Source organism: Oncorhynchus masou, chromosome 9, assembly GCF_036934945.1.
Source record: "Oncorhynchus masou masou isolate Uvic2021 chromosome 9, UVic_Omas_1.1, whole genome shotgun sequence".
NCBI classification, from domain to species: domain Eukaryota; kingdom Metazoa; phylum Chordata; class Actinopteri; order Salmoniformes; family Salmonidae; genus Oncorhynchus; species Oncorhynchus masou.
In genome coordinates, this window is record NC_088220.1 from 27234592 (window position 1) to 27248937 (window position 14346).

Below are 14346 nucleotides of genomic sequence, written 5' to 3' on the forward strand. Positions count from 1 at the left end.
TTTGAGTTTATTTTTTAATTTTACAGGGACAGGCACATTAATCAACGTTTCAGTAAAAGTGCCCGGTTTTAGCTAGCCGGCTAATTTGCAACCACTGTCCCTGGGCAACGTTCCCACGGCTACCATGAGAGAGCTCCTGGAGAAAATAAATGGCACGATATTGTTGGAATCCATGACTACTGGTAAATGCTATTTATTCTACCACTCAACCAGCAGTTTTCAGTACCATCCCTGGTCGTAGGTGGCCTACCTTCACAACCTTACAACAACTTAGATGGCACTGTGGTTAGACGTGACAAATATCAGATCCCAAGATGTTCTGGGGCAGGTTTTAGTCCAGTAGGCTGCATGTACATACTGTGTACTCAAATTCAAAATACCTAGTATATGACACGTATAGCTGCACATTTAAGCAGTTCCTCATACAGATGAAACACTTTCACATATTTGAAATCATTTTCTCTCAGTACACTGATTGTTTTATTAGATAATTGAGTCTTGGGTCCTTGTCAGGTTGTACTATTATATTTCATCACTAGAGGGCATAACTATCTGCTTCATTGGAAGATCACAATAGGCTCAGGTGAATAACACCAGAGCTTAGATTTCGCCAGCCAGCCAGCCAGCCAGTCAGTCAGCCAGCCAGTCAGTCAGCCAGCCAGTCAGTCAGCCTGTCTCATTACTTTCCAGGTATCAGTGTTCCAGAACAAAGTGACTTGTGGGCTTCCCCAGTCTCTGCTTATTGATTGAAGGGATAGAAATAGTCTCATTCTAGTTCTGCGGGTAAAGGTCCCCGGTATTCCTTGTTGCAGATTGTCCGTGATATTTTAGACGACTCCCAGTGTCCTGGGGGAGAACATAGAGAAGTGGATCACTGTTATGAACCGTTTATAAACTCATTCATTGTTTTTAGATGTCTTACCTGTCTGTGATTGATCCCCTGGGCTGGGTGTCTGAGTTAAGTTGGCTGGTCCTGGGCTCAGCTTTCAGGACAGGTAGGACACCGAATCCTCCTCACAGATAGACACAGGGTCAGCGAGATCTGACACACAGGATATAGAATGACACAGGCTGTCAACAGTTTTATAATAGGCTACAGATAATTAGACATGGGATTTATTTTTATCTGTACTTGTTTTTGCTCACTCGTTGGCGGCAGACGCCCCTGTGCTGTGGAAGGTATGGTTGTTCCTCTGCCTTCCTGTACCATCATCATCACACCGGTCTCACCTGGCCCCGCCCTACAGGAAGAGGTGTGTTCATGCAGCAGAGCGACACCCCCCCTCACCTACCTCCCCCGCACCTGAGAGGGATACAAGACCAGAAGACCAGAGTTGGCTATTCTGTGCCCATTGGCTCACCATTGACCTAACTCGCTAGACACAAGAAAATACAATATTTTGGAGTTGTTATGAGTGATTGTGTATGTTCCGTCACCGTGTGTGTTGTCTTTCTCCTTGTTCCTTTTACCCGTCGTGGAAGTGTTGTGGGGCGACGCTGGCCCGCCCCTCCCCTGCCGTATCCATAGTAACCACAGTGCAGCAGGCGGGCATAGGCGGACCTAAAGTCTCTGTTGAGGGCAGCGTAGAGCAATGGGTTCAGAGCTGAGTTGATGTACCCCAGCCACAGCACCACAGGGTAGGCTGCTGGGTAGTCCTGCATCCTCAGACCCATGATAGTAAACAGGGTGAAGTAGGGGAACCAGCACACCATGAACGCTCCGATCACTGCTGCTAGGGTCACTGTGGCTTTGTGTTCCCGTAGAGCCATCGCTGTTACTGAGGTGAGTTGACGAGGGGCTGACGAGGGGCTGTTGTTGAGGTTGGGTCGTGCATAGATGATGCGTCTGGCCTGGGCCCGGGCGATGCGGAGTATGCGGAGGTAGTTCCAGCACATGATCAGCAGGGGAAGGTAAAAGGTTAAGGAGGCATCCACCGTAACGTACGAAGGGTTCAGCTCAAACTTACACTCCCTCTCCTCCCCCGGGCCGCGGTTCTGCACACTGCCGTCCACAGTGTTCCAGCCCAGGTGGATCGGTAGGAACGACACCCCCAGCGACACCGCCCACACCGAAGCCATTGTTATGGCTACCCTCCTCGGCAACACCAGCGACGAGTATCTAAGGGGTGCGGTCACGGCCAGGTATCGGTCCACGCTGATGGCCAATAGGGTGAGGATAGAGGCAGTGCATAACATAACATCCAATGAGATGTAGATGTTGCAGAGGGTTGGCCCCAGCGGCCAATCGCTGAGCTGGAGGAGGGCGGAGAAGGGCAGGACCAGCATGCCAAGCAGCAGGTCAGTGATGGCGAGGGAAACGATGAAGCAGTTGGTGAGGCAGCGGAGACGTCGTGTGGCGCAGACGGCCAGACATACCAGGGCATTACCAAACACTGTCAGCAGAATGAGCAGGGACAGGGTCACACCTAATATCACCACTGACAGCATCCTTACTGAAGTCCCAGTCCCTACCCTAACCCCTACACCCAGTCTCAACCCTAACCCCTACACCCAGTCTCAACCCTAACCCCTGCCCTACACCCAGTCTCAAACCTAACCCCTGCCCTACACCCAGTCTCAACCCTAACCCCTGCCCTACACCCAGTCTCAACCCTAACCCCTACACCCAGTCTCAACCCTAACCCCTGCCCTACACCCAGTCTCAACCCTAACCCCTGCCCTACACCCAGTCTCAACCCTAACCCCTGCCCTACACCCAGTCTCAACCCTACCCCCTGCCCTACACCCAGTCTCAACCCTAACCCCTGCCCTACACCCAGTCTCAACCCTAACCCCTGCCCTACACCCAGTCTCAACCCTAACCCCTACAACCAGTCTCAACCCTAACCCCTACACCCAGTCTCAACCCTAACCCCTCACTTACACCCAGTCTCAACCCCTGACTTACACCCAGTCTCAACCCTAACCCCTACAACCAGTCTCAACCCTAACCCCTACACCCAGTCTCAACCCTAACCCCTCACTTACACCCAGTCTCAACCCCTGACTTACACCCAGTCTCAACCCCTCACTTACACCCAGTCTCAACCCCTCACTTCTACCCAGTCTCAACCCTTACCCCTAACTTACACCCAGTCTCAACCCCTCACTTACACCCAGTCTCAACCCCTCACTTACACCCAGTCTCAACCCCTCACTTCTACCCAGTCTCAACCCTTACCCCTAACTTACACCCAGTCTCAACCCCTCACTTACACCCAGTCTCAACCCCAACCCCTCACTTACACCCAGTCTCAACCCCAACCCCTCACTTACACCCAGTCTCAACCCCAACCCCTCACTTACACCCAGTCCCAACCCCAACCCCTCACTTACACCCAGTCCCAACCCCTCACTTACACCCAGTCCCAACCCCTCACTTACACCCAGTCTCAACCCCTCACTTACACCCAGTCTCAACCCCTCACTTACACCCAGTCTCAACCCTTACCCCTAACTTACACCCAGTCTCAACCCCAACCCCTCACTTACACCCAGTCTCAACCCCAACCCCTCACTTACACCCAGTCTCAACCCCAACCCCTCACTTACACCCAGTCTCAACCCCAACCCCTCACTTACACCCAGTCTCAACCCCAACCCCTCACTTACACCCAGTCTCAACCCCAACCCCTCACTTACACCCAGTCTCAACCCCAACCCCTCACTTACACCCAGTCTCAACCCCAACCCCTCACTTACACCCAGTCTCAACCCCAACCCCTGCCCTACAACAACAACTCAGTCCAGTCTCCTTCAGATAATACTTATCTGGTTGTGTCTATACCCATACCAATGTGCGTAGATGGACATTTATCTTTGTGTTTGAACTATTTTCCTGAGTATGTTTGGGCATATTTCACATCTATTGGAGTGTATATGTTGTCAGGATGGAGGGGTCAGTTCATCATTACAGATCCTCTGATTGAAGGAGCAATGAGGAGGCTGGTGGCTGGTCCAGTCAGTTTGATGATGGGTTGTTGAACAGCTCCCTCTGTTGGTGGTTGGTCCAGTCAGTTTGATGATGGGTTGTAGAACAGCTCCCTCTGTTGGTGGCTGGTCCAGTCTGTATGGGATGATGGGTTGTTGAACAGCTCCCTCTGTTGGTGGCTGGTCCAGTCTGTATGGGATGATGGGTTGTTGAACAGCTCCCTCTGTTGGTGGCTGGTCCAGTCAGTTTGATGATGGGTTGTTGAACAGCTCCCTCTGTTGGTGGCTGGTCCAGTCTGTATGGGATGATGGGTTGTTGAACAGCTCCCTCTGTTGGTGGCTGGTCCAGTCAGTTTGATGATGGGCTGTAGAACAGCTCCCTCTGTTGGTGGCTGGTCCAGTCTGTATGGGATGATGGGTTGTTGAACAGCTCCCTCTGTTGGTGGCTGGTCCAGTCAGTTTGATGATGGGTTATAGAACAGCTCCCTCTGTTAGTGGCTGGTCCAGTCAGTTTGATGATGGGTTATAGAACAGCTCCCTCTGTTGGTGGCTAGTCCAGTCAGTTTGATGATGGGTTATAGAACAGCTCCCTCTGTTAGTGGCTGGTCCAGTCAGTTTGATGATGGGTTGTTGAACAGCTCCCTCTGTTGGTGGCTGGTCCAGTCAGTTTGATGATGGGTTGTTGAACAGCTCCCTCTGTTGGTGGCTGGTCCAGTCTGTATGGGATGATGGGTTATAGAACAGCTCCCTCTGTTGGTGACTGGTCCAGTCTGTATGGGATGATGGGTTGTTGAACAGCTCCCTCTGTTGGTGACTGGTCCAGTCTGTATGGGATGATGGGTTGTTGAACAGCTCCCTCTGTTGGTGACTGGTCCAGTCAGTTTGATGATGGGTTATAGAACAGCTCCCTCTGTTAGTGGCTGGTCCAGTCAGTTTGATGATGGGTTGTTGAACAGCTCCCGCTGTTGGTGGCTGGTCCAGTCAGTTTGATGATGGGTTGTTGAACAGCTCCCTCTGTTGGTGGCTGGTCCAGTCAGTTTGATGATGTTTGTTGAACAGCTCCCTCTGTTGGTGGCTGGTCCAGTCTGTATGGGATGATGGGTTATAGAACAGCTCCCTCTGTTGGTGACTGGTCCAGTCTGTATGGGATGATGGGTTGTTGAACAGCTCCCTCTGTTGGTGACTGGTCCAGTCTGTATGGGATGATGGGTTGTTGAACAGCTCCCTCTGTTGGTGACTGGTCCAGTCTGTATGGGATGATGGGTTGTTGAACAGCTCCCTCTGTTGGTGACTGGTCCAGTCAGTTTGATGATGGGTTGTTGAACAGCTCCCTCTGTTGGTGGCTGGTCCAGTCTGTATGGGATGATGGGTTGTTAAACAGCTCCCTCTGTTGGTGACTGGTCCAGTCTGTATGGGATGATGGGTTGTTGAACAGCTCCCTCTGTTGGTGACTGGTCCAGTCTGTATGGGATGATGGGTTGTTAAACAGCTCCCTCTGTTGGTGACTGGTCCAGTCTGTATGGGATGATGGGTTGTTAAACAGCTCCGTCTGTTGGTGGCTGGTCCACACTAATCTTCCATATCACTCAAAAATGAATCTGAACACACAGAGAAACAGAAAGTTAGACAGCGCCATGTACCATGACCTGTATACTGCAAGGAGAAACTTTACCATGATACTTACAAGTGCAGTTACTTCTACTATCAGAAAATATAAAGCAAATCAAAGGAAATGTTGCCCACTGGGCACAGATGTCAATTCAACGTGTTCAAATCCAAATCACATTTCATTTCTCACATTTACCGAATACAGGTGTAGATCTTACTGTGAAATGCGTACTTACGAGCCCTTAATTAACCAACAGTGCAGAGTTTTTTAAAAGTAAGTTAGAAAAATGTGCTAAATAAACAAAAGAAAAAATAGTAACACAATAAAATAACAATAACGAGGCTATGTACAATGGGTACTGGTACTGAGTCAATGTGCGGGGTTACGGGTTAGTTCAGGTAATATGTAAATGTAGGTAGGGGTAAAGTGACTATGATAGATAATAAAAAGAGCAACATTGTATGTGAAGAGTATGAAGGAATGTGTCCATGTGTTGGAGTGTCAGTGTAGTATGTGTGTCACGCCCTGACCTTAGATATCTGTTTTTCTATATATTTTGGTTGGGTCAGGGTGTGACTAGGGTGGGTACTCTAGTTTTTGTACGTCTAGGTTTTCTTTTATATCTAGCGTTTTTTGTATGTCTATGTTGGCCTGATATGGTTCCCAATTAGAGACAGCAGCGCTTTTTCCAACTTTCTGGTGTGGGTTCTTGTCTATGTCAGCACTATTTGTATAGCGTCACGTTTCGTTCGTTGATTTTTTGTTGTTGTTGTTGTTCAGTGTTCATTCATTAAAAGAGAATGTACTGTCTTACGTCTTGGGGGTAGAAGCTGTTAAGGTGTAATGATTGGGCGGTGAGTCGGAAGCAGATGCAATGTTTTAATAAAACAACAAAACCAAGAACACGTGTGTCCGTGATGATGTATCCCAGGACTGGTGGTTAATACTCTGGCCACGCCTTTTACGCCGGAGGGGAGGAGCAGGAGCAGAGGTGACATAAGCAGCCTTGTTACTCTGGTACCGCTTGCTGTGCAGTAGCAGAGATAGCAGTCTGTAACTTGGTTGGCTGGAGTCTTTCTATTTTTTAGGGCCTTCATCTGACACCGCCTGGTGTAGAGATCCTGGATGGCTGTGAGCTCAGCCCCAGTGATGTACTGGGCCGTACGCCCTACCCTCTGTAGCGCCATGCGATCGAAGGCCGAGCAGTTGCCATACCAGGCAATGATGCAACCAGTCAGGATGCTCTCAATGGTGCAGATGTAGAACTTTCTGAAGATTTGAGGGCCCATGCCCATGCTTCTTCACAACTGTTTGTATGTGTGTGGACCTTAGTCCTTAGTGATTTGGACACAGGAACTTGAATCTCTAGACCTGCTCCTCTGCAGCCACGGATGGTGCCGTTTCCTGTAGTCTCCGATCAGCTCCCTGGTCTTACTGACATTGAAGGTGAGGTCGTTGTCAAGTCACTGACCTGCTCCCTGTAGACCGTGTCATCGTCGCCGGTGAACACATATCTCTCTACCGAACACACACACACACACACACACACACACACACACACACACACACACACACACACAGGCTCCCATACTCTGTCGGACTCTTGGCAAAGCTTCCTTCCCATAGTTTATGTCCATATCTGGGCATCCTCCAATGTGTAGTGCTGGCCTGACATACCCCCACTCCAGACTGCCTTCCCACAGACAGGTCACAGAGGGGTGTGTGTGTGTCTGTTTGTGTATTTGAGGAACTATGGGTGTTCACGTTTCTCTTTGTTTCAGAGATGAAAGGACTGGATGGGGTTTGAGAGGTGAAAGGACTGGATGGGGTTTGAGAGGTGAAAGGACTGGATAGGCTTTTGAGAGACCAGAGATGAAAAGACTGGATGGGTTTTTGAGAGGTCAGAGATGAAAGGACTGGATGGGTTTTGAGAGATGAAAGGACTGGATGGGTTTTGAGAGGTCAGAGGTGAAATGACTGAATGGGTTTTGAGAGGTCAGAGGTGAAAGGACTGAATGGGTTTTGAGAGATGAAAGGACCGGATGGGTTTTGAGAGGTCAGAGGTGAAATGACTGGATGGGTTTTGAGAGGTCAGAGGTGAAAGGACTGGATGGGTTTTAAGAGGTTAGAGGTGAAAGGACTGGATGGGTTTTGAGAGATAGAAGGACTGGATGCATTTTGAGAGATCAGAGATGAAAGGACTGGATGGGTTTTGAGGGGTCAGAGGTGAAAGGACTGGACGGGTTTTGAGAGATGAAATGACCGGATGGGTTTTGAGAGGTCAGAGGTGAAAGGACTGGGTGGGTTTTGAGTGGTCAGAGGTGAAAGGACTGAATGGGTTTTGAGAGGTCAGAGGTGAAAGGACTGGATGGGTTTTGAGAGGTCAGAGGTGAAAGGACTGGATGGGTTTTGAGAGGTCAGAGGTGAAAGGACTGGATGGGTTTTGAGAGGTCAGAGGTGAAAGGACTAGATGGGTTTTGAGAGGTCAGAGGTGAAAGGACTGGATGGGTTTTGAGAGGTCAGAGGTGAAAGGACTGGATGGGTTTTGAGAGGTCAGAGGTGAAAGGACTGGATGGGTTTTGAGAGGTCAGAGGTGAAAGGACTAGATGGGTTTTGAGAGGTCAGAGGTGAACGGACTGGATGCGTTTCGAGAGGTCAGAGGTGAACGGACTGGATGGGTTTCAAGAGGTCAGAGGTGAAAGGACTGGATGGGTTTCGAGAGGTCAGAGGTGAAAGGACTGGATGGGTTTCGAGGGGTCAGAGGTGAAAGGACTGGATGGGTTTTGAGAGATGAAATGACCAAATGGGTTTTGTGAAGTCAGAGGTAAAAGGACCCTTCAGCACTAATCCTTGTGTTTGTAACGTCAACGGGTGGTCAGTTGTCGTACTCTCCTCCCATTTTGTTTTCAATTCAGGAGAATTGGTCATCCATTTGCAGAGGTCCATGCCTGCAATCGACAGCATTCGCTTTGCAGTTGTTGTCACAAGGTAAGCCTCTTCAACATTGCGTGAACTTGCAATGAAGTCATCTTACGTAGAGTGACTCTCTCAGTATCTCTACAACTTCTGGTTGTTCTGTTTCATATTGTTTCAGGTGCTTCCTGATTGTAGCTGCCAGCAAAAATGGACTTGGGGAAGCTCCAAATACCGCTCTTTTCATCCTCAGCACACGCAGCTCCTCTTCATTTTTCCCCTTGGTGGGCCAGTGATCCATAGAAATCTCACGGCGTCTCTGTCTCTCTCTGCTAGGGATATCTGCAGGAAAGCTTTCTTGATGTCTGCCATGAATGCGATCTCATGTAGTCTGAACTTTATCAGAACGCTGAGCAGATCCGGATTCAGGTTCAGTCCTGTGAGTAGACAGTCATTGAGAGATGGACACCCATCTTCATGGGACGAGGCATCAAACACCACTCTCAGTTTTGTTGTCACCTTATCTTCTCAGAGTACTGCACGATGAGGTAAGTAGTATTTTACGTTGTCTGCACTTGATGCGTTGTCCTTGGGCACGTCCTCTTCTACTACTTCATTGTATCTGCTGTACAACGTCACATCCTTCTTCAGTCTTTTCTTCAGACCTTCAAACCGTTTCTTGGCGATTCTATAGTTGTCTTGGAGTTCTGGCATTTCTCGTTTCCATGGCAACTCCACATGGTATCGCCCATCTTTGAAGGTGGTTGTTTCCTCGAACTTTTGTAGAGCCTCAGTTTCCTCTGGGTTCTGTGTTTTCTCGCTTAGAATACCCAGATACTCAAGCTCCCAGAATGCATGCAGTTGCTTGGAGACTAGTGTGTCTTCATCAAGTGGGATGAACATGCAGGTTGCCTCGGCAACACTTGACATGGACACGGGTCCCTGCACCGACCATCCAAAGGTGCTCTCTAAAGCAACTAGCGTCTCCGTCAGTCGCTCCTCTCTGCCTGATACCATCTGCCAGTAGTAGTCTGCTCCTATCAGGACAGAGAGTTCAGGATCATTGTCATCTCCTGGAAAGTCTGCGAGCTGCAGTCCCCTTTTACTGAGCTCATGCTGAATCCATTCACCAGGAACCTTCATCACAGCTGTGCACACTTGTGGGGTTTCAATTGCCTCTATCTCTATTCTCTGCTGTTTGTCCCAGACATTCACCAAGATGACTTTCACTGTGTTGCGTTGGGACGTTGCTGGGGCAGAGGAGCCAAACGTGTGAAGAGTGAGTGCATCTTGTCTGATTACTGGTAGCTTCAAGCCCTTCACAAAATTTTTCATGTATGAAGCTTCCCTGACTGCCTCCATCTAGTAAGCAACGAGCTATCTTCCTGCCCGATGGGCCTTCTACCCATGCCTTTGCCGTTTGTAGCAACACAGTGTTCTGTCCATCTGGTTTCATCTTCACTGAATGGGGAATAACTGAGGAAACAACAGCATCTACAGAAACAGTAGGGGGTTGCACCTCACTCCTCTTACTGTTACACACCGCAATGTGATGTCTGCTTCCACATGTTGCACATGACACATCTTTGACTTTACAGAATTTTGCTGTGTGTCTCTGTCCTAAACATACAAAGCATCTTCCCATGTTCTTTAGTTTCTCTTTGCATGTAGCAATATTGTAGTCAGGGCAGTTTTCTGATTTGTGGTCTGCACTGTCACAAAATAGACACGTTTGTTGTTCCTTCTGGCTGGCTATATGCAGTGCTGCCGCAGCGGGCATGTTGGGTCTTTTTGTTTTCATTTCATTGGAGAAGCATGACTTGTTCCATGGTTTGCTCTCTGTCTGTTGGTTGTATGATCTTGTCATTTGTAGCGCTCTCTCCCTGCTCTGAACCTCTTTCTGTAGGAAACTGATAATCTCAGACACTTTCCATTCAACATCTTCTCCCCTCTGACGACTATAGTCGAGCTATGTCCTCTGGAATCATCTGTAGTAAGATTGGGCATAGTAGGCTTCCATAGGTTTCTGACACTACACCCAGTGATTCCAAGCTCCTAATCTGAATTTCACATTCATCATATAGCTGCCTCAATGCATTTAGATCAGAGGATTTCTTCACAGGTGTGAGATTCAGCAGCTTTGACATATGAGCACTAATCACAAGGTCCTTCCTTCCAAATCTGCTCTTGAGTAGAGTGATTGCATTATCATAGTTGCTGTCTGTTAACATCAGTCCTGCTAGTGCCTTTGCAGCTGGTCCAGTGAGATATGTTTTCAGATAGATAAACTTCTATTTTTTACACAGTGAATCTTTGTTGTGAATAGCAGTCTCATACTGGCTCCAAAACTCCTGCCACATACTGACATCTCCATAGAATTTCTCAATAATCAACTTCGGTAGCCTTACTGAGTTAGCGTCACTCACCAGGGCTGGTAGTGGATTGACGTCCTGTTTCTTCGTTATCCTCTTTGTGCACGGCTCTTCAGCATGATAATGTGTTCTTTGTAATCCTCCGTGCATGCAATCTCTGCCTCCAATCCGTCCAATGGCGTTAACTGTTCAATTACACGATCAAGTTCAAACAAACTGTCCTTCTTAGCTGATAATAATTCCAACAATGTACTCAAGTAATCGGTATCCGGATTTGACTGGGATATTTCCACGTCAATCTGATTCAAAATCCGCATTGTTGCGCCTCGAATGGTACCCCGCTTTCGTCTCATTCTGTCTGCTTCATGCCTACGTTCCTCCTCAGCCATTTCAGCCACTTCTTCGTCGCAGCTCATATCCCGGGTTTCGGCACCAAATTTTAGATTTGCTAACTTCAAATAATGACTCGGGACGTCGGGTTTGATACGAAAGCTTCTTTTAGTAAGAATACTGGTTACACGTTACATTTAACAACAATTGTTTTGGTACAGAGCAATGTAAGATGCTGTCGGAAAGTCAGCTACAATCACTAAACACCTGCACATAATTGGCGCGTTATCACTCATTCCTCTCGCAAGGCATTCTGGGACTTGCAGTCAAAAAGCGTAATTCAACACAACCCAATACAATTACATATGCAAGTAAATCTAAAGAAATATCTTTAGATACAGTTCAAAGAATAAACTTAAACATTAACTCAAACTGGCTAGAGCAGTGATGTTTTGGGGCTGTTGCTGGGCAACACAGACTTTTAACTCCCTCCAAATATGTTCTATGGGGTTGAGATCTGGAGACTGGCTCGGCCACTCCAGGACCTTAAAATGATTCTTACGAAGCCACTCCTTTGTTGCCCGGGCGGCGGGTTTGGGATCATTGTCATGCTGAAAGACCCAGCCACGTTTCATCTTCAATGCCCTTGCTGATGGAAGGAGGTTTTCACTCAAAATCTCACGAAACATGGCCCCATTCATTCTTTCCTTTACACGGATCAGTCGTCCTGGTCCCTTTGCAGAAAAACAGCCCCAAAGCATGATATTTCCACCCCCATGCTTCACAGTAGGTATGGTGTTCTTTGGATGCAACTCAGCATTCTTTATCCTCTAAAAATGACGAGTTGTGATTTTACCAAAAAGTTCTATTTTGGTTTCATCTGACCATATGACATTCTCCCAATCTTCTTCTGGATCATCCAAATGCTCTCTAGCAAACTTCAGACGGGCCTGGACATGTACTGGCTTAAGCAGGGGGACCCGTCTGGCACTGCAGGATTTGAGCCCCTGGCGGCGTAGTGTGTTACTGATGGTAGGCTTTGTTACTTTGGTCCCAGCTCTCTGCAGGTCATTCACTAGGTCCCCCCATGTGGTTCTGGGATTTTTGCTCACCGTTCTTGTGATCATTTTGACCCCACGGGGTGAGATCTTGCGTGGAGCCCTAGATCGAGGGAGATAATCAGTGGTCTTGTATGTCTTCCATTTCCTAATAATTGCTCCCACAGTTGATTTCTTCAAACCAAGCTGCTTACCTATTGCAGATTCAGTCTTCCCAGCCTGGTGCAGGTCTACAATTTTGTTTCTGGTGTCCTTTGACAGCTCTTTGGTCTTGGCCATAGTGGAGTTTGCAGTGTCACTGTTTGAGGTTGTGGACAGGTGTCTTTTATAGTGATAACAAATTCAAACAGGTGTCATTAATACAGGTAACGAGTGGAGGACAGAGGATCCTCTTAAAGAAAAAGTTACAGGTCTGTGAGAGCCAGAAATCTTGCTTCTTTGTAGGTGACCAAATACTTATTTTCCACTGTAATTTGCAAATAAAATAATAAAAAATCCTACAATGTGATTTTCTGGATTTTTTTCTCATTGTGTCTGTCATGGTTGAAGTGTACCTATGATGAAAATTACAGGCCTCTCTCATCTTTTTAAGGGGGAGAACTTGCACAATTGGTGGCTGACTAAATACTTTTTTGCCCGACTGTATGTACACTGCTCAAAAAATAAAGGGAACACTGAAATAACACATCCTAGATCTGAATGAATTAAATATTCTTATTAAATACTTTTTTCTTTACATAGTTGAATGTGCTGACAACAAAATCATACAAAAATTATCAATGGAAATCAAATGTTTCAACCCATGGAGGTCTGGATTTGGAGTCATACTCAAAATTAAAGTGGAAAACCACACTACAGGCTGATACAACCTTGATGTAATGTCCTTAAAACAAGTCAAAATGAGGCTCAGTAGTGTGTGTGGCCTCCACGTGCCTGTATGACCTCCCTACAACGACTGGGCCTGCTCTTGATGAGGTGGCGAATGGTCTCCTGAGGGATCTCCTCCCAGACCTGGACTAAAGCATCCGCGAACTCCTGGGCAGTCTGTGGTGCAACATGGCGTTGGTGGATGGAGAGAGACATGATGTCCCAGATGTGCTCAATTGGATACAGGTCTGGGGAACGGCCGGGCCAGTCCATAGCATCAATGCCTTCCTCTTGCAGGAACTGCTGACACACTCCAGCCACATGAGGTTTAGCATTGTCTTGCATTAGGAGGAACCCAGGGCCAACCGCACCAGCATATGGTCTAACAAGAGTTCTGAGGATCTCATCTCTACCTAATGGCAGTCAGGCTACCTCTGGCGAGCACATGGAGGGCTGTGCGGCCCCCCAAAGCACCCCACACCATGACTCACCCACCGCCAAACCGGTCATGCTGGAGGATGTTGCAGGCAGCAGAACGTTCTCCACGGCGTCTCCAGACTCTGTCACGTCTGTCACATGTGCTCAGTGTGAACCTGCTTTCATCTGTGAAGAGCACAGGGCGCCAGTGGAGAATTTGCCAATCTTGGTGTTCTCTCGCAAATGCCAAACGTCCTGCACAGTGTTGGGCTGTGAGCTCAACCCCCACCTGTGGACGTCGGGCCCTCATACCACACTCATGGAGTCTGTTTCTGACCGTTTGAGCAGACACATGCATATTTGTGGCCTGCTGGAGGTCATTTTGCAGGGCTCTGGCAGTGCTCCTCATGCTCCTCCTTGCACAAAGGCGGAGGTAGCGGTCCTGCTGCTGGGTTGTTGCCCTCCTACGGCCTACTCCACATCTCCTGATGTACTGGCCTGTCTCCTGGTAGCACCTCCATGCTCTGGACACTATGCTGACAGACACAGCAAACCTTCTTGCCACAGCTCACATTGATGTGCCATCCTGGATGAGCTGCACTACCTGAGCCACTTGTGTGGGTTGTAGACTCCGACTCATGCTACCACTAGAGTGAAAGCACCGCCAGCATTCAAAAGTGACCAAAACATCAGCCAGGAAGCATAGGAACTGAGAAGTGGTCTGTGGTCACCACCTGTAGAACCACTCCTTTATTGGGGGTGTCTTGCTAATTGCCTATAATTTCCACCTGTTGTCTACTCCATTTGCACAACAGCATGTGAAATTTATTGTCAATCAGTGTTGCTTCCT

General features: G+C 48.1%; 1 protein-coding gene across 1 annotated transcript; it reads right to left on the bottom strand.

The window, feature by feature from the left end:
- Window positions 1-950: 950 nt before the first annotated feature.
- On the bottom strand, window positions 951-2630 carry LOC135545767 (histamine H2 receptor-like). The gene is made up of 2 exons (XM_064973615.1): window positions 1147-2630; window positions 951-1042 (listed from the first exon to the last, which is right to left on the bottom strand). Exon 1 carries the CDS (start codon window positions 2446-2448, stop codon window positions 1369-1371), a length of 1080 nt encoding a protein of 359 aa, XP_064829687.1. The 5' UTR covers window positions 2449-2630; the 3' UTR covers window positions 951-1042; window positions 1147-1368.
- Between the last annotated feature and the right edge of the window lie 11716 nt (window positions 2631-14346).